General features: G+C 43.6%; 1 protein-coding gene across 1 annotated transcript in view; it reads left to right on the top strand.

The window, feature by feature from the left end:
* Window positions 1–23,316, top strand: part of LOC106607067 (growth factor receptor-bound protein 2) — a 42,382-nt gene that overhangs the window by 14,437 nt on the left and 4,629 nt on the right. Inside the window, exon 3 of the mRNA XM_014203643.3 lies at window positions 19,363–19,460. Coding sequence (XP_014059118.1) covers window positions 19,363–19,460 — 98 coding nt within the window. The remainder of the gene's footprint in view (window positions 1–19,362; window positions 19,461–23,316) is intronic.

Genomic DNA, 23,316 nt, shown 5'->3' with positions numbered 1-23,316 from the left:
ATAACTGACAACCAGGAGAAGGCCACAGAGGAGAGTTTGCCCGGTAGCCTTCAGCAGCGTTCACTCACACTCATTTCCTTCGTAAATAAATAAAGATGAATAGCTTGACTGGCTGGCAAATTTAGCTCCTAACAGATCTTAGAAACCTACCCGCAGAGCATGATCTAAGGCCCTTCTCTGCCTCTCTCTTCCCCTCTCTACTCCTCTGCTGCTGAACTGGAGGCTGGTGTTGAGCAAACACTCTCCCATTTGGCACTGTGAATGGTAAAGGATGGCCTTAATTGGTCAATATTAGAGCTGAGCGATATGGACAAAAATCTATATCATGATAAATTGCCTGAATTCATGCGATAATGATAAATTGAAGTTAATAACATTTAATGTGCACCTTTTTTAAATGATTGTTTAAACTACAACTACTACTAGTTTGATGGTTGTACCTATCAATTGTCCCATTAACAACCCCCCCCCATATTGGGAAACATTTCATTTCAAACTTTACATTTCTCTAGTGTAGGCTACTTATCGTAATGAACAATGTCAGCAAAATGCCTGTGATGGGTATGGTCGGTGTCGATAATATTCAGGTTTATCGTCCCAGCTCTAGTCTATATCGACCTTTTTAATCTTTCACCCTGTAAACTGATCAGAGCTGTGCTGTTTTAGGAGTATGTGCCACAGTAAAGTGGGATAGTCCCTCCTACTTCAGAGTGCTGGGAACCTCGGAATGCAGATTGAGCTTGTGCACTGGCACGTGTGTGTGCAGTGCAGCTCTCACCGCAGCTTAGCTCACTTCCTGTTTGGAGCCTCTTCCACCCCCAGCAGCTTCCTGTCTCCGCGGCACAGTCGATCACTACACCCCACACCATCAGTGCTGCACTGGATTACAAAGTGCAAAACGGCATGTAAGAATACACCAGCCTCTGGGTCTCTTACTCATCACCAAAGAGTAGCTGGATCAGCTATATTGAACAACAGAAATACAAACGCAACATTTAAAGTTTCATGAGCTCAAATAAAATATCCACGAAATGTTCCATAAGCACAGAAAATGTATTTCTCTCACATTTTGTGCACACATTTGTTTACATCCCTGTTAGTGAGCATTTCTCTTTTGCCCAAGATCATCCATCCACCTGACAGGTGTGGCATATCAAGAAACTGATTAAACAGCAGGATCATTACACAGGTGCACTTTGTGCTGAGGACAAAAGGCCACTTAAACAATGTGCAGTTTTGTCACACAAGACAATGCTTCTGAGTTCTGAGGGAGTGTGCAATTGGGGTGCTGACTGCAGGAATGTCCACCAGAGCTGTTTCCAGAGAATTTAAGGTTCATTTATCTACTATAAGTTGCCTCCAATGTCGTTTTAGAAAATATGGCAGTACTTCCAACCAGCCTCACAACCACATGTAACCACGACAGCCCAGGACCTCCACATCCGGCTTCTTCACCTGTGGGATCGTCTGAGAATAGCTACCCGGACAGCTGAAACTGTGGGTTTGCACAACTGAAGAATTATTGCACAAACTGTCAGAAACCGTCTTAGGGAAGCTCAACTGCATCCTATTCGTCCTCACCGGGGTCTTGATCTGACTACAGTTCGGCATCGTAACCGAATTCAGTGGGCAAATTCTCACTTTCCATGGCCACTGGCACGCTGGAGAAGTGTGCTCTTCGGATTAATCTCAGTTCCTACTGTACCTGTCGTGTGGGCGAGCGGTTTACTGATGTCAATGTTGTTAACAGTGCTCCATGGTGGCGGTGGGGTTATGGTGTGGGCAGGCATAAGCTACGGACAACTAACACAATTGCATTTTATCAATGGCAATTTGAATGCACAGAGATATTGTGATGAGATCCTAAGGCCCATTGTCGTGCCATTACGTGTTCCAGTTCTCGCCAATATCAAGCAACTTCACACAGCCATTGAAGAGGAGTGGGACAACATTCCACAGGCCACAATCAACAGCCTGATCAACTCTATGCAAAGGAGATGTCGCACTACACGATTTAAATGTATGTCAAACCAGATACTGAATGGTTTTCTGATCCATACCCCTACCTTTTTTTTAAAGGTATTTCTGACAAACAGATGCATATCTGTATTCCCAGTTATGTGAAATCCATAGATTAATGAATTGATTTCAATTGACTGATTTCCTTATATTAGCTGTAAAATCGTTGAAATTTTTACGTTGCGTTTAGATTTTTGTTCAGTATATTTAATCATACTTCATGATCCCATATTACATTTTGTTTACACAACCCCTCTTTTCAACCCCTTTCTCTTTTTTAATTGCAGCTTGTTCTTTTTTCTCAGTTGTGATCCTTTTTTGGGGGGGGCTCTCCATATCACTATCCACTAGCTTTTACTCTCAAAGGGGGAGCTCTGAAGCTTTTAGCCAGTTACTTCTTCTAAGCCTCCGATTAATCTCCCCCATCACTTATTAGCTCTCTGCGCAGCTATCGATCCCATCTCCCATTAGATTTACCACAGAGGAGAGGAGAGCCGTGCCTGCTGTGCCCTCTTATGCTGATCATTCCCCTCACTCCAGTCCAGTTCTGACCTGAGCCTGATTAATACATCAGGAATCCTCTGAGCAGACAAGTTGACTCAAACCAGATCAGATCCAGTAATTGTGTTTTTTATTCCCAGAACCCTAGAGTTAAATTATCGGGCTGTTTTTAAGTCCGCAGGGGTGGAAAATGGTTAAATCCCTGCCGTGGTGCTCAGTGTGAAGTTTTTGGTTCAGCTGAGGGCCTCTGCTTCGCCATTCTCCCAGCCAGGAACCTTCCAAGTTCCCCTGCCGTGTTAAGCGACCAGCCACGTTGTGTGTTTCGGTAGCTGTAAGTGTAGCTAGTGAGAGTCATGGGGTTTCTCTAATTAAGTGTGGCGTCCCATGAGAGTGGGGCTTAAATAAGCCTATGTCTCCCCCTCCCCTCTGTTGCCAGAACAGCGCTAATGTGACCCTATTTGGTAGCAGGGGAACTTTTCTAGAAGTTGTCTTGGAACACATTCTATGACACAAGCCATGGCAGCCCCCCCCCCCTTCTAGTAATGTGGAGTTTTAACGCTGCACCTGGCTGACTTGCAGAAGTGTATCACGGCTGTGAGTCATGTTTAGGAGACAGAAGTTAAGAGGAGGAAGTGATTGAACAGTGAACATGGTGTCCCTAAGCAACACAGTGGAAGGCTTTCTGTCCATGACACTACCTGCACCCTGTTGTCACTGCCCTCAGAAGGACAGAAATGGAAATGGCAAATATTGCCTTGCTGTGTTAATGGACTGAAACTGAGCCTTGACTGTTTGGCATCCTTCTCTATGTTCTCTGGGGAAAGCAAGCGGCAGCGGGCCCGCTTGCTTGACACTGATTCACCCTGGCGCCCACCCACGCTGGCCCAGGAACCAAAGGACAAGATCGGGCTCTTCATGTCAACACAGTGGCTCTCTGCTACCTGTCTCCTAGTCTCTCCATCATCCACAGTGTCTGCTGGCTCTGCGCTTGCCAGAGCAGTAAATGCTATCTGCCCAGAGTCAGCTTGTGGCTCTCATGGGGAAATTGGGATCAGAGCAGGCCATTGCTTTAGTCAGGCATCACTGGGCCTGATGGCTGGATGAGTGTGAGTCACTGATAAATATCTAACCAGATAATGTCACAGGCTCCCTGTGTGCGTCTCGGTTTATGGGCGAGGGCATTGAGGCAGGCAGACACCTGTGGGTTGGATGGCGCCCCAGGGTTCTCTGCATTGCAGTGTGGACACAAACTGAGTCACTCTCCCTCAACTTCTCTCTCTTCTCTCTCTCGCTCATATTTATATATAATCTCATGTCATCCTTTCACCCGTACCTCTCCACTGTGCTGTAGTTGAGAGATGAGATTAGTCTGTCCCCTACCCCAGTAGCGGCTGGCCCTGAGCTCATCACCATGAGCCCCTGGAGACCACCAGACCCAGGCTGCTGCTGCTAGCCTACGTCTCAGCTGGGCTCAGGAGGAGAGGGAGTTTGCTAGTGAGAGTGGGGAGGGAGGCGGCTACAGCGTGCACTCTAACATGGTAATCCGTCGTGGGCAGCCTGTGAAGCTCGTTAAAGCGCCCTTCTAAAGCAGGGATTATGGTGGCCCAATGCTCCTTGATCACAGCTACTGGACATAAACACCCTGTTAGACATCTCTCTCTCTTTCACTCTCTCACACGCTCTGCCTCCTTCTCCATGCTGCAGATAAACCACATCTAATGGTTCTTTATGTATGTACAATAAAGGATGATTCTAGCCAACATAAAGACTTGTAGAATCTTCTTATTCTGTTGTCCGTTTTGTGTTTTATTTTTGTCACACACACTCTGTTCTCTCTGCTTATATTGTTTACATGGGAACAAACTGTACATGGAATATAGGCTACTGCTAAATTGGACTTCATACACGCCGTGTGGGGCTGGCTGCTGCCATAAAATAGAGATGCCCTCATTTACTATTTACCCGGAGGACTTTTCTTGAGCTGATCACAAGGAGTGTGAATCCTCTGAACTGGTCCATCATGCCTCCTCCTGAGAGGAGCATGGCTTCGTAGTGTAGCAGTGAGTCGAAGCCGTAATTAGGACTCCTCTGCCACCCGTCTCCTCCCTGTTAATGCAAATCACCCTTCCTGCTCTACCGTGAAGAGAAGAGCGAGTATCAACCTGCAGTATCAATCTCTTTTGGTTTGCTGCTTATTTTTGGTCCTTCCCATCCCTGGCTGTCCCCATTCCCCAGAAAACCTCCTCAGGGGATGGGGATTGGGCAGGGGGTGTGAGCAGACTGCTGCTCTCCTCACTGACTGGCTTCACTGTAGCACATTCTACTGGAACCTTTTCTCCTTACACAGAAGTAGTGTGGAGTTATGGCTGAATCTCCAGTACTAGGCTAATCTCAGTGTTTTAGAACGTGTCAAGCGCGACCAGTAATGGGGTTGTCTGAATTGTTCTCTATCCCTCCACTGCTGATGATGGAAGCCAAAATGCCTTTTGCTTATCTGTTTCAGGGAGCGTGTTGCACAATCTTTAGATTATCGTGTAGAGTAGACAGACCCGACCTCCATTGTAATAATGGGTAGTCCATTCCACCAATGAGCATTTGGTAAAGCTGGCATTGACCAGAGCTGAACAGCTGGCCTTCAATACAGATGGCTGTACACAGTGCCAGATTTAGGCCTTTTTAATTCTAGACATGAAGAAATTCTAATCCAACAGACAAGAATTGAAATTTGGATTAACCTCATCTCTGCTCTCTACATACGCATCACTCTAAGTCCTGTTTGAGACCCTTTCATATTTTACTTTCCCCGGTGTCTTGGTTTATGAAGTGGTACTTAAAAAGCCCTAGTGATTTCATGATGTAATGTATTGGTCCAGTCACCTCAGTTGAGTTTGAGCTGACTAGGGGAATGCAGCTGTGGGGTGGCGGGGCGGCTCCCCATGAGGTAATGGCCCTTAGCATTGTGTTAATTACAGGATTGTTGGAGTGCTTCATTAGCAGCAGGGTAAGCTTCTCTTTCTGGTGCATATCAGCACTCCTCCTCAGAGCGAGTGTCTGCTGCCTTGCTGTGGGGAAGGAGGGTCAGTGTGCTCTTGACCTTCCCCAGTCTGTTGGACTCAAAGCACAGCCGCCAACGTGTCAACATACCAGGCCTTCCAATGGGTGCATTCCATGTTCGCCAAACTATTTGCTTTGTCACGTTACTTTCACAGATTTTGAATACAGCTACTGTCTCTCGTGCGCTCATACACTACACACAGGCAGCATTGTCAGATGATGAACAGAGGCCTTGTTCGCGGTTTTATCCGTCATGATCCTAATTCATATGATTCAATTGTCCGTGTGTGTTGAGGACAGGGTAAACTGATAAAGATAACCCTCGTTTTTCTGTTCCCGTCTCTCAAAAAGTTGAACAATGGTTAAATGTGAGTAGACAAGTTAATGAACCAGCCGTTGCTTAATCGCTGGATGGATGAACATGTGGGTTTTTAGCTCCGTTGTTTTAATTGTAAATGCACGACAGAAGTCCATTATCAGAAACAACAGGCCTGGGAGGCCCATAGTTTGAAGAATCTTTATCTACTGGCCTCAGTTAATTTCACACTCCAGCATAATCCACAGTCTTGATTAATAGAAATGGTCTCTGGATTGCGTCCACAGTACAGACGCGTGGCTATCAGTCACCTCCCCTCCTCCTCCTCTCACGCTAGGCTACACCAAGTAACCAGCCGGGTCTGTAAGCTATGCTAATGTCAGAAGAAGACCCGCTCCACATGTTTATGTCAGCTACTCTCTCATCTGCGTTGGGTTGTCATTGAAGTCTGCTTTGGGGATGGTAGTCAGTCAGACCAAGGGGTGCAGAGTTCATCATTATGCGTCTCTGGCTTGGCCACCAGGGTTTTAGTGGGGGTCTGAGAAGCGCTGTGTGTGAGGGGGAGCCGGTCTGCTCAGTGGCAGCTGTAGAGGAGATTATCCCCTGGACCTCAGCCTCGCTAATAGAAACTCCTGAATCTATTGTGCCTCAGTCAGATTAAAAAAACAAAAAAATCTCTTTAGAGGGAGGGAATGCAGAGTGCCCACAGAATGGCATTAACATAATGCTGGCCTGCCATGGAGCACATGAAGACAGAGCAACGCACAGTCACAGTTCTGGTGTTGCCTTCTCTGAAAGAAACTGCCTTCAAAGCAAATGTTTTAATATTTTTCACATCAGCCGTGGCTCTTTCAGCATCATTTTTTAAAAGTGTCATCAGACCGTTTGCCCTAGACCTCGAGTTGAGTTTGATGTAAGAGAATTGTCCTTCATAGCCATTGTCAGTTAAGAGATACAGTAAGAAAACTGGTTAAGCAGAATCAGCCAAGCGAGGTAAACAAGCCAACTAGGTTTACGGCTTTACCGTTTAAAGGAACTGCCTTGTGGTTTCATATTATCATGGAACTACTTATGGAAGATTGAATGTTTTCAGCCTTTAAAAGCAACTCGGTCATAATCTGAGTAAACAGTCCTCTTCAAGCCCCAGGGAGAAGTGTAATCTCTTTACGCAGGCTGAGCAAACCTCTGCAACTGGTAGCTAACAACATAATGTGATAAAGAGAGAGTTTGCAAATTGGTTGCCACTACAAAACTTTTCCTCTTGGTCTCAAGTCAACCTTTAAACACACATAGGTATGTTGGTAGAATACTGATATCACAGGGTTTTCATTGTGAATGAGAAAATATTGGTACAATAAGTTATTTTGGTTTTGCTTTGTTTTGGTGAATGTACAAAGTTTGCATATTGTCTTTATTTGGTTAATTATTCATGGGAACCTGAATTCAATTACATTTTATGACTGCACCTTGAGCTGATATTTATTCTGGGCCTTTCCCCAGGAATATTCCAGCAAGGAAGCAGGCCTGTTTAGTTTATTTAGTTTATTTAACCTTTATTTAATCAGGTAAATCATCTCTTTTACAATAATGACCTGACCAAGATAGGGCAGTAACCGTGCAGCAAAGCAGACACATGACAACATGCAGACAATTATAAGTTCCACGCAAAAACAGAAACGGAAAACTACATCTTACCAAACACATCAGTAAAACACAGGGGACACAACTAGTAGCCACTTACTCTAGAAGCAGTCCCAGGGTGGATAACCAGCTCATTTAACCTGTTCATGAAACTGGGAATGGAGATGAATCGGTTGAGTTTTAAGTCCTGTTGGACTTTATTCCAGTCAGTAGCAGCAGAATGTTAATGTTTTGGAGCCGGAGTTGGAACAGACAGGGAGATGTAGGCTGTAGGAGGACATGGAGAGGACTTTAAAGAGGTAGAGGGGGGCTTTGCTAGTAAGGGTTTTGTAAATGATGGTGAACCTATGAATTTGTTGTCTGCTTGTGAGTGATGGTTGGCCAAACTGCTCATAGAGGGAACAGTGGTGGGTGCAGTAGGGGGCTCCAGTGGAAAATCTGATGACTGAGCGGTACAGAGTATTCCATTTTGAGAGCAGGGTTTTGGGGGTGTTGTGGTAGAGTGTCACCATAGTCCAACAGAGGGAGGATGCAGGACATTGGCGGAGCGGGTAAAGCAGGATTTGTTGCGGTAGAGAAAGCCCTGGATTAGATTTTGCGGTTATTGATATGGGTGCTGAATTTGAGTTATTCATCAAGCCAGGTGCCCAGGTATTTGTAATGTGGCACTTGTTCAATGGAGGTGTTGTTGACAATGAGGGTGTGTTCGGCTGGAGACTGAGTTGTTTTTTTTTGCTTGACAAGATCATGTACTTGGTTTTGGTTGGGTTGAGAAGTAGTTTGAGGTCTGTTTAGAATGCAAGGCTGAGAAGCAGGTATTTTCTCTGTGCTTTCTCTGTTCTCAGGTGAAGTTTAGAATGCAAGCTTCACCTGAGAACAGAGAAAGCGCAGAGAAAATATCTGCTTCTCAGTCTGTGGCACCTGAATTTATCACTATTTTTTACATGTTTATGAAACCACTGCAATCTGTTCTGACTGTCCTCTAATATCTCTACTTGAGACCTCATACTCACTCAGATGCGGCATTTAGGTGCAGATGGAGTGTCAGGGTTGTACAGAGGTGGGACTGTGTTTTGTTTGCCTCTACAAACCACCTCTCACTTAGAGCAGTTGCGGTGACCGTATTACTGCTACACCGGCGGTCACGAGTCATGAAGGTGACTGTTTAGTCATGGTAATTAGGCTTCTCCGAGCTCTGATGCTGTTGATGGTCATTAGTAGCCTACCAAACTTACTAACTGCCTGGTACTCAGCACTCTGACATCAATGCAAATGTATTAGAATATCTAATCAAACACTTAATGAGAGCCCATTAGCTTATGGTGCGCAACATTTCTATAGGCTATGCAATTTCTATAGGCTATGCAATTTCTATAGGCTATGCAATTTCTATAGGCTATGCAATTGCGTGAGAAAACATAGTGATATGGCCTCTATTAAAAAGAGGGATATCCCGTCAGCTTTCTATAGGATAGGCCTAATATATTTATTTCTCAACTTTCATTATATTAAGCACATTGCTTCTCTTTACAACAGGAGTATAGCTTACCAGGCTGGCATGAAAAGTGCATAGATGACGTCCATTTTCCCCCCTGCCCCTGTTTTGAGACAAGTGCATGATAATGGTCCATTCTAAATCAAAACATATCTCACACATATATTATTTAGTATATGTAAAGACAAAATTAAATCAAGAACAGTCTGATGGGTGACAATATTAGCCTATCACTTGTGATTTATATATTATCACTTGTGAATGATGCCCAGCGTAAGGCAAGAAAAAATGCCTTTTTTTGCGACTTTTTCAAATCATAGTCTCACACCTCATGTAGCCCAGCCCATAGGCCTATATTTTTTGATAAGGTTTGTATCACTAAAGTGGCCAAAACTTCTTAAAATGAAGCACATTAATCTAACTGCCTGGTACGGAGAAAAAAATGTATGAAATGTATGCATTCACTACTGTAAGTTGCTCTGGATAAGAGCGTCTGCTAAATGACTAAAATGTAATGTAAATCTGCTTTACAAGGGGTGTAGAGCCTAACTGGCATACATACTGTACGCAGTACATGAGTTTCAAGTTTGGGGAAGTTCATTTTCACCATAACTGCACCTTTTATAATAAAAGCATACATGCATAATCACATTTACTGTCACTTTTGATAATGGTGTTTTTCTGCTAATGGAACATTCACGCTTATATCCTACTGCCGTGTGCACATTGCTGCGCTTATAATGAAGAAATAGCCTAATAGTTTATCAACATTTTAAGCGAAATGTTTTGATCTGTTGCGTCGGCAACATTGCGTAAAAAAGTTTTTGGGAATGCTAGTGGTTGTATTAATTTGGGATCTATCGCATTACACAACTGTCCCAGATTGTGTTTGGAATATTTATTTCTCGCACAGAATAGAGTAGGTCAACTTTTGTACTATGGGGGATAGTAGATTGACATAGACAAGTGCTTTTGCTGTTCGTTAGGCCTACTCATCTTATTGGCTGACAAAAAGTAAATGTGGACAGTTCTTCCAATATCTTCAATTTGCACCTCGGGGCCTCCCGAGTGGCGCAGTGGTCTAAGGCACTGCATTACAGTGTTGCTGTGCCACTAGAGATTCTGTGTTCGAGTCCAGGCTCTGTCGCAGCCGGCCGCGACCGGGAGACCCATGGGGCGGCGCACAATTTGGCCCAGCGTTGTCCGGGTTAGGGGAGGGTTTGACCAGCAGGGATATCCTTGTCCCATCGCGCACTAGCAACTCCTGTGGCGGGCCGGGTGCAGTGCACGCTGACACGGTCACCAGGCGTACGGTGTTTCCTCCGACACATTGGTTTGGCTGGCTTCCGGGTTAAGTAGGCATTGTGTCAAGAAGCAGTGCGGCTTTGTTGGGTTGTGTTTCGGAGGATGCACGGCTCTCGACCTTCGCCTCTCCCGAGTCCGTACGGGAGTTGCAGCGATGAGACAAGACTGTAACTACCAATTGGATACCACGAAATTGGGGAGAAAAAGGGGTAAAAAAATAAATTAAATATGCACCTCAGAATTGGATAAGGACGTGCGCAATTGCGTCCCCAGTGTTGTCTGTCTTCACTTGTAGCCTGTGAGAAAGACCCAATCATGTGATGGAGAGCCATGTGAGTGAGAGGTGCTTCGGAGCATGCAGCACTCAGGGCGAAGGGCACAACGCAGCACTCTGATGGGTGACAAGGGCACAACGGCAGCAAAAGGCATGGATTCTTCTGGGTGCATTACGGCCACACAAAGGGGTTGCTGCTGTGAAATTTGAGGCATTAACAAGTGCTTGTCAAATTGTGAATGAGAGACTGATAAAGTGTGTACAGCCTGCACAAAAAACCAAGCAGAGCTCATGCCTTTCTAGCTACTTTTTTTCAAATCATCATTAGTCGCATCATGCAGCCTTTCAATATATAAAACATCTAAATATATTGGCCAACATTTTAGAACAACTAAAGTTACATTAATAACTCTAAATTAATCAAATAGGAGGACCTATTTCTTTGTTAACCACTCAACACAGAATAACCGCATGTGCGCACTCCCTCAAATCGTTTGGAGAAAATATCCTTACTATTTTATTCAGCTTTTTTCAATTGTATTCTTCATACTATAAAATAATGCCACGGAATTCTAAGCAAATCTTGGCTGATAAATGAACTTTTGTAGCCCACAGCCATTTGGCATAGCCAGATCAGGACCTAACATAAGGACAACTCAGAGTATGCTATTCTTTTCTTCTGAAATAGACAATTTTCTTCATATCATGTTTCTTTAGACCTGTCTAAAAAAATGATGGATTTATTGTGAAGGTGTAGGCTATATTACATGGATTTATTAGACTGTTTAAAATGTAGATGTTCCATAGGTCTGCATCAGTGGCTTGTAGGCTGTGTGTGGAAGCCAGGAGATGCTGAATGTGTTTATGTTAATTAACGGTCAATTACTGTGAGACGGACAGTTATTTGCTTGACAATCACCGGCTGACACAATTTCGTGACCATCACAGCCCTACTTTTACTTGACTCTTGTAACCACTTCTAGCTCACCATGCAGGGCAAAGTGACCCTTGTAGCTCTTTCACACCATCACCCACACACATCATGAGCTTCAGTCACTCACACCATTAGATCACACTTTTACCAGGACCCCTAAGGCACTGGTAGTCCACAGATATAAAATGAGGCCAGTGCTGAATATAATTCTAATTCCCTTCTCCTGGCTGACAATCATCGTGCTCCGAAGCACCTCTCACTCACATCGCTCACTGATATCTCAATTCTTATTATTCAATGCCCGACACGCGATCTGGTTCTTCTCACAGGTGCCATAGCTCTGAAGTAGGCTGCAGTGTATTACATTTTATTTTCATGTCAAATTGTCAAATAGCAAGTTGGCAACCCATACCTTATGGGATTAATTGACACATAAACAAATATTACAATAATTCACTGTGGTAATTCTTCTTCCGGTGTTCTTTGCAGTGCGCATCGCATAAAGAGTGAAGCAAATTAAGATAAAAACAATACATAATAGTAAGTAAGGTTATCCAAACAATAATTCTATCCCGAGAGCTGTAAACAATATACATACATATACAAGTGAAGACCGACACATCGTAGTTGCAACGACACGCGTCCTGCTTATGGAATTCCGAGGCGCATATTGAAGATGTTAGAACTGTCCACATTTACTTTTCGTCAGCCAACAAGATGAGTAACAAACAGCAAAATCACTAGCCTATGTCAATCTACTATCCCCATAATACAAAAGTTTACCTATTCTATTGGTCAGCTGTCCTTCTGTGAGAGAGAGAAATATTCCAAACAGACTCTGGGAGAGTTGTTACAACAGATTCCAAATTAATACAACCACTGTACATCAAACTTTAAAAAGCAATGAGGCTGATGCAACAGATCAAAATGTTTCGCTTAAAATGTTGATAAACTATTAGGCTATTTCTTCACATAAGCGCAGCAATGCGCATACGTGTGCAATGTGCAAATGTTCCAAAATGCAATTAGCGGAAACACTGTTCTTAAAAGTGCACCGCAAATGCGAGTGGTTGAGTATGACCGAGATGAAAATATCCTTCAGAAATGTAGAAAGAGGGAAGATCTGAAGACGCAACAACAAGCATGGGTTAATATGATTATGAACTTGGCTGCTGGATAACAAAATAAAGTTGAACCTGAGAGAAATACTGGTTTCAATGGCATATGAGGAAGTGTTTATGAAACATGGTAAGACATGCCTCATAAAATGACGAAACGTCCAGGTTTTCAGCATTTACAATTATAGTTAAATAGTTTCAAAATGTTCACTGCCTCCGCTCAGATTGCAAGGTTGGTGATGTTTGAGTGCGCAACAGGCACTGGCCTTTCTCTCCTATGTGAACGAACAGTGCCTCAAGTACACTACAGGACCTGTACACTATGTGGACACCTGCTCGTTGAACATCTCATTCCAAAATCATGGTCATTAATATGGAGTTGGTCCACACTTTGCTGCTATAACAGCCTCCACTCTTCTGGGAAGGCTTTCCACTAGATGTTGGAACATCGCACTTCCGCACTTGGTGGTCCCATTCTGTGCACTTGTGTGGCCTACCACTTTTCGGCTGAGCCGTTGTTGCTCCAAGACGTTTCCATGCCACAATAAAAGCACTTAAAGTTGACCGGGGAAGCTCTAGCAGGGCAGAATTTTAACAAACAGACTTGTTGGAAAGGTGGCATCCTATGATGGTGCTACATTGAAAGTCACTGAGGTCTTCAGTAAAGCCGATGTCTGTCTATGGAGAATGCATGGCTGTGTGCTCGATTTTATACACCACTCAGCAACTGGTCTGGCTATAATAGCCAAATCCACACATTTTAAGGGGTGTCACATACTTTTGTATTTATATAAATATAAACTCAGCAAAAAAATAAACGTTACTTTTTCAGGACCCTGTCTTTCAAAGAAAATTCATAAAAATCTAAATAACTTCACAGATCTTCATTGTAAACGGTTTAAACAGTGTTTCCCATGCTTGTTCAATGAACCATAAACAATTAATGAACCATGCACCTGTGGAACGGTCATTAAGACAAACTAACAGCTTATAGACGGTAGGCAATAAATGTCACAGTTATGAAACTTAGGACACTAAAGCGGCCTTTCTACTGACTCTGAATAACACCAAAAGAAAGACGCCCATAGTCCCTGCTCATCTGCGTGAAACTGCCTTGGGCATGCTGCAAGGAGGCATGAGGACTGCAGATGTGGCCAGGGCAATAATTTGCAATGTCCGTACTGTGAGACGCCTAAGACAGCACTACAGGGAGACAGGACAGACAGCTGATCGTCCTCACAGTGGCAGACCACGTGTAACACCACCTGCACAGGATCGGTACATCTGAACATCACACCTGCGGGACAGGTACAGGATGGCAACAACAACTGCCCGAGTTACACCAGGAATGCACAATCCCTCCATCAGTGCTCAGACTGTCCACAATAGGCTGAGAGAGGCTGGACTGAGGGCTTGTAGGCCTGTTTTAAGGCAGGTCGTCACCAGCAACAACATCGCCCATGGGCACAAACCCACTGTCGCTGGACCAGACATGACTGGCAAAAAGTGCTCTTCACTGATGAGTCGCAGTTCTGTCTCACCAGAGGTGATGGTCGGATTCGCGTTTATCGTCGAGGGAATGAGCGTTACACCGAGGCCTGTACTCTGGAGCAGGATCGATTTGGAGGTGGAGGGTTCGTCATGGTCTGGGGCGGTGTGTCATAGCATCATCGGACTGAGCTTGTTGTCATTGCAGGCAATCTCAACACTGTGTGTTACAGGGAAGACATCCTCCTCCCTCATGTGGTACCCTTCCTGCAGGCTCATCCTGACATGACCCTCCAGCATGACAATGCCACCAGCCATACTGCTCGTTCTGTGTGTGATTTCCTGCAAGACAGAAATGTCAGTGTTCTGCAGTGGCCAGCGAAGAGCCCAGATCTCAATCCCATTGAGTACGTTTGGGACCTGTTGGATCGGATGAGGACCAGGGCCATTCCCCCAGAAATGTCCGGGAACTTGCAGGTGCCTTGGTGGAAGAGTGGGGTAACATCTCACAGCAAGAACTGGAAAGTCTGGTGCAGTCCATGAGGAGGAGATGCACTGCAGTACTTGCAGCTGGTGGCCACACCAGATACCGACTGTTACTTTTGATTTTGACCCCCCCCCCCCCCCTTTGTTCAGGGACATATTATTCAATTTCTGTTAGTCACGTCTGTGGAACTTGTTCAGTTTATATCTGTTGAATATTTTTATGTACATTTTCAGGCGCCTCATGTCAGCTTCGGTCTGGACATGACAGGCTGTAGCCAATACACAGGCTATCACCTACACTTTGACATGTAGGCTAATGTTTTATTTAAATGTACATACACTTCTGCTTTTCTTAAGAGAATAGTTGTTTTTTGGTTTTCAAGTCAATTTAATTGACTATTTTGGTTTAACTTCTTACATCTAGACGTTCCGCTAGCGGAACACCGCTCCAATATCCAATGATAGGGCGTGGCGCGAAATACAAACTCCTCGAAAATCCGAAAACTTCAATTTTTCAAACATATGACTATTTTACACCATTTTAAAGACAAGACTCTCCTTTATCTAACCACACTGTCCGATTTCAAAAAGGCTTTACAACGAAAGCAAAACATTAGATTATGTCAGGAGAGTACCCAGACAGAAATAATCAGACACCCATTTTTCAAGCTAGCATATGTCACAAAAACCAAAACCACAGCTAAATGCAGCACTAACCTTTGATCTTCATCAGATGACACTCCTAGGACATTATGTTATACAATACATGCATGTTTTGTTCAATCAAGTTCATATTTATATCAAAAACCAGCTTTTTACATTAGCATGTGACGTTCAGAACTAGCATTCCCACCGAACACTTCCAGTGAATTTACTAAATTACTCACGATAAACATTCACAAAAAACATAACAATTATTTTAAGAATTATAGATACAAAACTCCTTTATGCAATCGCGGTGTCCGATTTTTAAAATAGGTGAAAATTCGGTGAAAGCACATTTTGCAACATTCTGAGTAGATAGCCCGGCCATCACAGGCTAGCTATTTTGACACCCACCAAGTTTGGCACTCACCAAACTCAGATTTACTATAAGAAAAATTGGATTACCTTTGCTGTTCTTCGTCAGAATGCACTCCCAGGACTTCTACTTCAACAACAAATGTTGGTTTGGTTCCAAATAATCCATAGTTATATCCAAATAGCGGCGTTTTGTTCGTGCGTTCAAGACACTATCCGAAGGGTAACGCGCCCGCGCGTATCGTGACAAAAATAATTCAAAATATTCCATTACCGTACTTCGAATCATGTCAAACGCTGTTTAAAATCAATTTTTATGAGATTTTTCTCGTAAAATAGCGATAATATTCTGACCGGGAGTCGTTGTTTTCGTTCAAAGACTGAAAATGTAAAATGGACTCTTCACGTGCATGCGCACACCCGTCTCATTGTTCTCAGATCGACCACTATCCAAATGCGCTACTGTTTTTCAGCCATGGACTGCAGAGTCATCATTCAACGTTCTGACGCCTTCTGAGAGCCTATGGGAGCATTACAAAGTGTCACGTTACAGCAGAGATCCTCTGTTTTCAATAAAGATGCCCTAGAAGGCCAAGAAATGGTCAGAGAGGGCACTTCCTGTTTGGAATCTTCTCAGGTTTTGGCCTGCCATATGAGTTCTGTTATACTCACAGACACCATTCAAACAGTTTTAGAAACTTTAGGGTGTTTTCTATCCAAATCAAACAATTATATGCATATTCTAGTTTCTGGGCAGGAGTAATAAACAAGATTAAATCGGGTACGTTTTTTATCCGGCCGTGAAAAGTACTGCCCCCTATCCATTACAGGTTAATGGCCTTGGTGCCCTGGCAGATTGGGAAAATGGCCTTACCCCTAAAATCACAAAATTCCAAGCCTGTTGTAATATCTGCAAGAGAACATGAGGGAGTGTCTGTGAGCTGTTATGTTTGAGGTAGATAAGTCGTGAACTGTGTAGGTGATGCGACTACGGTGTAGTGTTTGTGTTTGTAATAAGATGTAGAGAAAGTGAGATCACCTGGAATTCAGAGTTCCAGACCGCATGTCTGCCACGTCTACACATGTGCAATCAGTCACGCCCATAGGCTGCCTGCCTGCATTGCCCCACCAATTGTAAGACCACACACACACACACACACACACACACACACACACACACACACACACACACACACACACACACACACACTGCCACAGGCATACTCTTCCATCACTGTGCCCATCTCCCCCCTGTGCTCCTCACAACCTATTCACATTCACTCACATTATCATAGTGCCACAGGCATGGACTCCTCTGTAATTTTTTCTCTTGTGCCGTAGTGGCTGTGGTTCCACAGTGACAGCTGGTGTGCTGCAGGCTAGCTGGAACAGAGAGGTCAGAGAGCACTGAGGCCAGTGAACAGCTGGGGGGGAAATTGCCAGACCCCATCATCCCATCATCGGGGCTTTGAGAAGTAGGAGGGTGTGGTGGAAAGAGTGGATAGGCCTAATGGCAATCTCACCACTGACACTGTACTACTGACACTGATGGCCTGGGATGCCTCGACATAGTCTTACATGACTCCTGTTTCAGTTGTCTCCTGCTTGCCTCTTTCCAATAAGCCATAGTGTTTTTTACCACCGGGGGGACTGGTTGCTTGCGTGGGCTTCAGATCAACACTACACACCGAAGTAGAACGAGACTGAGCTCTTCTGAAAAAGTTGACTCTTACAGGATGGGGCGGGATTAAAAGACACTGAAAGTTGAAGCCTATCTGTAGTTTCTGGTTAGATAGGGCTATGACGGTTAGATGTGACATGAGTAGGTCCTTCCTCTCTACCCTAGCTGCAGCTTTTCTTTTGTGAACAATGTAAAATGATACCTGATAGAAAGGCAACATGTCTAGCTGCATGTACATGGTTGTGCATGCATTATGGAGATGTTTCCCAACCACTGTGTAATGCATAGATCAATACTCTGTGGTCAGAAGACCTCTGTACTGCTGCACTACTCACTGTACAACACAGCCTACCAACTAAACTGTGCTGTACCAGTCTGCCTTCCCCTCTAGGGGAACTACACGCCTACTGTGTAAATTACTGTATGTCTGTGCGAGAAAAGGGAGAAATCAATCTCACCCTGAGCACCCCTCTTATCTGACAGTTGGAAGATCATTTTATAGCTCTATGGATCAGAGCCTGTATTGTGTTTGAGGGGGGCTTAAGAAGCCATCTTGTTGCTGGATGTGGTTGAGGTGCCGAGTGACTGAAGGCTGTAGTCTATCTGTCGCCCCTCTTCTCACAGGTCCTCCAGGCCAATTCACACACTCTGATGTGGTCTGTGTGACCAAGTTATGTGAACCCGCAGACACTAAACCACTATCTGCGAAGGATTCGGGTGCTTTAGTTACTCAGTTTATCATCACTGCCTACCCTGTCAGCCATCTATGTAAATCAAAAAGAGTTTGATTCTGCACGCAATGCAACCTCCCCTTGGGTTTTTCAGGTTAGCTTTAGAGATAGATGCAATATGCAGAAATCGCTCCAGCTTTTCCTGGTTGCTAAAATTCTGATAGTTTGCCTAATTTCAGTTTTTGTGACAAAACAAGCAAGTATAGTGTAGATAGTCATTGTACCATCTAAACTGCTGTGAAATATATTTTCCATAACCAAAAATATTGTTTTGTCAGCTGTTTGAAGTTGATGTACAAAACCGAACGTAAAAGACGCAAAAAACGAAACTTAAGCGCGGGAAGCATAGAAATAGCTCATGTAGAACAGATCTACTGCTTCTTAGACTTGCTTTCAATGTGAATGACAGATCTATAACACACATTTCAATGTGAATTTGGTCAGATCGCCAAAAAGCCTTGCAGGCTTTAAGAACCCTCTGGTGCGACAGTGGTGGCACACCCACTCTGCCTCACTTTCCTTTCTATCTCTCGCTCTCCCAGTGATCTGTGCACAGGAAGGATGTTGCACACTCCATTTCCTCAACACTTTTTTTGCAGACAAAAAGATTTAGGCCTAGTTCCCCCCTTGATCACACATTGTCAAGTATGGTTTAAAGGTGTTTCAACACCTAGCAGAGACCATGAAGTGTGTCCCAACACTGAAGCATGTGGCCAGCATATCGCATTGAAATACCTGTGTATTCTAGACTATATCTAGTATGACTCCTATTTCTTCTGAAATGGAAAGGCTGTACTGAAGCCAGAAGGTCTGATATTCGTGTGTTCAGTCAGGACAGATGGTGGTTGGAATATCTTTGTTTTGAGTGGGATGTGTCAGTATATTACTGTGAGTCAGAACCCTGGTGAGAATTGATGACGACAGTTTCTTTCATCTGACTATGAGTGTTCAAGCCAGAGGCTTTACATGACTAACTGCACCAGTGTACAGGTGCATGTCTTTCAACAACAACAGCCACACACACACACAAACTTAGACACACTCATGCACCAGTGCCCCCAAACCTCCAAACCACCGTACGTCTCTCAGACGAGTGCTCCCACAGCTGGCCTGGTGTCATGGAGGCTTGCTTGGTAAATGAGTGTACTCACAACAGACAGACGTGTCTCAATCTGTCGTTTATGGCTGTGCCCCATTAGTGGATACAAAACCGTTTCAGCCCCCCTTCTCAGTGACCAGAGAAGTACTCTGTTTACTAGATGTGATATATTGTTAACCTCTCTCTCTTCCCTTCTCTAGGTATTAAATGAAGAGTGTGACCAGAACTGGTACAAAGCAGAATTGAACGGGAAAGACGGCTTCATCCCCAAGAACTACATAGAGATGAAAGCACATCCGTAAGTATGAACCACCTGACCCAGACTCAGGAGGACTCATCTCTCCAGCTTATTGTTGCTGACTCGGGGTATAGGCAAACAGGACTCATCATAACTGCCAGGTCACGCTGGGCCACAGCTTCAATGTATCACATTGATTTGGCACTATGAAACAACTGCCTGAATTGAACGGAACAGTCCCGTCAACTCCTAGTACTGTGCTGAAATGGCCAGTACCACCGCAGTGGATTCTTCTCCCTGTGTGTTCATTGAAGCACTGAGGATTCTTAGAGGATATTACCTCTGGAGCACACAGTGCCAGATTAGCGCTCTCTCTATTAGTGTGCTCAGGGCCTCTTCGACTTAATTTAATATTGAGCCTTATTTCATCGTCACTGGGATTTTATCAGGTGGGATTTTGGAGTATGGAGGGGGCTGGGTCTGGCTGTCTCTGTCCCAAGGAGCTACACCATGCCTAAGCTTTGTCTGTCTGTGTACAGTGGATGCAGATATATAGTGCAGGTATAAGCTGTTAGCAACTGCTCCAGGGCCAATTTATTGATGATTAATGCCTGGACTTGGATAGTGAGAAATGGCTGATCCATAGTCTGTGTTAATGAGCAGAGAGAAAGCAGAGCTCAGGTCAGCTGGTGTGGGCAGAGTGTGAGTAAAAGGTGTGGGCAGAGTGTGAGTAAAAGGTGTGGCTGTGATCATGGGGAAGAGATGACCAGCAGAAACAAGTTATCTGGGGTCTGGTCCCTGCCCTCAGTCTGTCTGTGTAATGGAAGCCCTGAGTGGAGTCACCCCTCTCTGTGAGGTGGAATTTACCCCTCAGCACCACTTCCTCATCAGGGGCTTGGTTTAAATTGTCTGGGCTGCCACTCATAGCCACATCAAAGGGGAAAGGAAAGGTCTTGCTGTTCAGCTGGGCTGTGATGCTGTGTACAGGTCTTAGTTGCCCTTGTCAAGTAGTGTACCATGCTGTTACATCACAGTTAATGCCATCATCATAAAAAAGACTGAATAGATACTGCATAATGAATACAAGACAGTGTCTATGTGGTGTTCTCAATTGATTGACTATTTAAGTGCTTTGAACACCTGAAAGAGAAACTCTATTTAGCCTAAATCAATCCATTATCCAATGTCAGTAGCAGCATTCAGCTCTTGCACTAACTGACTGTGGGTGTAGCCTTAGTGTAGGGGACAGTTGTGATCTGATCCCATGCCACTAGTAGTGGGGCAGGAGTTTGCCCTTTTGCCCCAAGTGCGCGCACACACCAACTAGCCTGCCATATTTTGGGTGTACAGTAAGTACATTGCTAGTTGACGTGACAGACCTTTTTTTTTATCCATAGTAGCAAACACATTAATTTAACTGGTTAAAATTGTGACATCCTATGACTAAAAGCTTTCTTTCTTAGCTTGGATCATGAGTAATTTCATGCAGTGTATAATTTGTTTTCTTACAATTTTGAACCAAATGTGGTAATTGTCCAATGGTGGGACTGGTGTTTGTTAATTAATGAACAAATGAATACAATTCCCTTCACCTACTCTTGTTCTTATGACACAGAAGTGTGTTTCAAGAAATAGCAGTCCCCAAGTCCGTCCATTATATTTCCGAATAGTTCTGCTTGCTTTTGGGGACAACATGTAATCAATGTCCACATGGCGTGACCCAATTCTATGATTAAACAATGAGCCAGCATTCGGGCACCATTGCGCTGGGGAGGGTTCTTTTGCAATGATGAAGTACAGAATAAATATATTTTTTAAACTTTTCTGCCATTGCCATCAGGGCCTACTTATTGGCCCACCAGCCACTGGTGCAGGTAGATGGAAAAAATGTGCGAGCCACCCGGCAAAATATTTTTTCGCCATAATTATATAAAAGACACAAAACAACAGATGACCATGCTTTGTAATGTTTCTATAACAAGAAATGTATTAGTAAGAAGTAATGTGGTGTATGTTACTCAATTTCATTACATTTTTGTGACCCAAGTCTTTTAACCAAAATGTTCAGCTGCCCCTTTAACCCATTTAATCCCAAATTTTTCCCAGACATGAAAATATCAAAATCTTGTGTCATTTGTAACCCTTTGAAATAATCAATCTTTTTTTTATTTTTTTTATTTTTTTATGGAAAAGTAGGTGAAAAAGTGTGTTTTATGGTTGGTCACAATTGTGACCAGTGGGATAATGTGATGTATACTGAATTAACATATTTCTCCAGTGCAGTCATAAATTCTTTATTCCAGCCCAGTTATTAACACATTTAAAACTCTGTCACTGGCAGTCCCCAGCATTGCCACTAGAATGCCCATCACAATCCAGTGTGGCTATTTTACATATCAAAAACCCATTTACAAAACCGATATGAATACTGAGAGCAAAAACAAAAAAAACACAACCATCAATGTATTTCAACATTGTTACTTTATTGTAACATACATTGTTACTTTATTGTAACATACATTGTTACTTTATTGTAACATACATTGTTACTTTATTGTAACATACATTGTTGCTTTAGTGTAACATACATTGTTGCTTTAGTGTAACATACATTGTTGCTTTAGTGTAACATACATTGTTACTTTAGTGCAACATGTGTCGAAACATTAATATTGTAAATATATTGTAACATTTGAATTTGTACTTTAGTGCAATATTCATTGTAACATTGTTAGTGAATGTTGCACTAAAATGTCACAATGACAACTGCATAGCAGTCCTGTCATTCATTCACATTGAACATAAAGGTAACATTTAGGATAGAGGTAGCCTGTAGAACATGCATTCAAGTAAAGGCCTACAGTGGACAAAATAATAATCATACATACATACATACATACATATCATAGAGGTAGGCTTCAGAACCAAGTGCACGATTAGTTTGTGCATTACTATTTTGAACTGTGATCAGTCAGACCTACTGTCATACAGTAAGTCTTGAATCAATTGATCCTCTTTTCCAAAAACATTTGTCATTTTTCGTCGACTTTTCTTCCTAGAGTCCGTTATGCTGCTTCTCCTCACCCTTTATTGACTTTTCTATTTTTCTTCTATTGGCCTTTTCAGCCCTTTTTCATTCGCTCTTCTCTCATTTTCTACTGTCCGTGATATATCTTGAAGCACTCAATGTGCAGTGGCGCTTTGCATTTCTCACATGCATAGGTAGTGCGTTTGTCACAATGACGACATCTCTGGAACCGGCGCATCGTGTTGATTGGACAGTGAGAAGCTTTGTCATATCTTGCCTGATCTTCAACAGTAGCAGCCAGTAGAGATCTCCTTCAGTGGTTTCGTGCCAAACTTTTGCATAAGAGACTGTGCCACTATCAATGAGAAGGTGAGCAGGTTGATGGTCCCTCCCATAACATCTCTGTAAAATAAATGGCTGTTTACGAGTGCTGTTGAGAGACCATGCAGAGATGGGCCACCACCACTTCTTAGACCTGATGGAGATATGGTATCTTGAAACCTGTAGGTTGTGAAATTCAACACCACCCATGTGCTCATTGTATCGGTTGATGCATTTTGGTTGTGGGACTTTGTCAAAAGGCACGTCACTCCTTGTTCCATCTCTTGACAGAGGTCTCACTGTATTTCTCCTCCATGTTTGTTGCCACTGTGACAATGTTATTGTCTTTCTAATGGACCAGCAACTGGACCAGCAACCGGACCCTGGGGTAACTTCATGAAGTCCTTCTATGGCTTGAATGGGACATCAGACAATTTTGCCTCATCGTTCCAGAGCTCCCATATCCTCTTTTTGTCATTTCATCGAGGAGTGCAAGCGAAGTGAAGAGGTTGTCATGAAGAAACTTGCAACCTTGAGGCACCTGAGATTGCTCTGCAACACCAAGAA

Source organism: Salmo salar, chromosome 06 (assembly GCF_965601325.2).
Source record: "Salmo salar chromosome 06, fSalSal1, whole genome shotgun sequence".
Taxonomy (NCBI): domain Eukaryota; kingdom Metazoa; phylum Chordata; class Actinopteri; order Salmoniformes; family Salmonidae; genus Salmo; species Salmo salar.
Note: the sequence above shows the minus strand (reverse complement) of the source record. Positions and strands in the feature narration are given on the sequence as shown.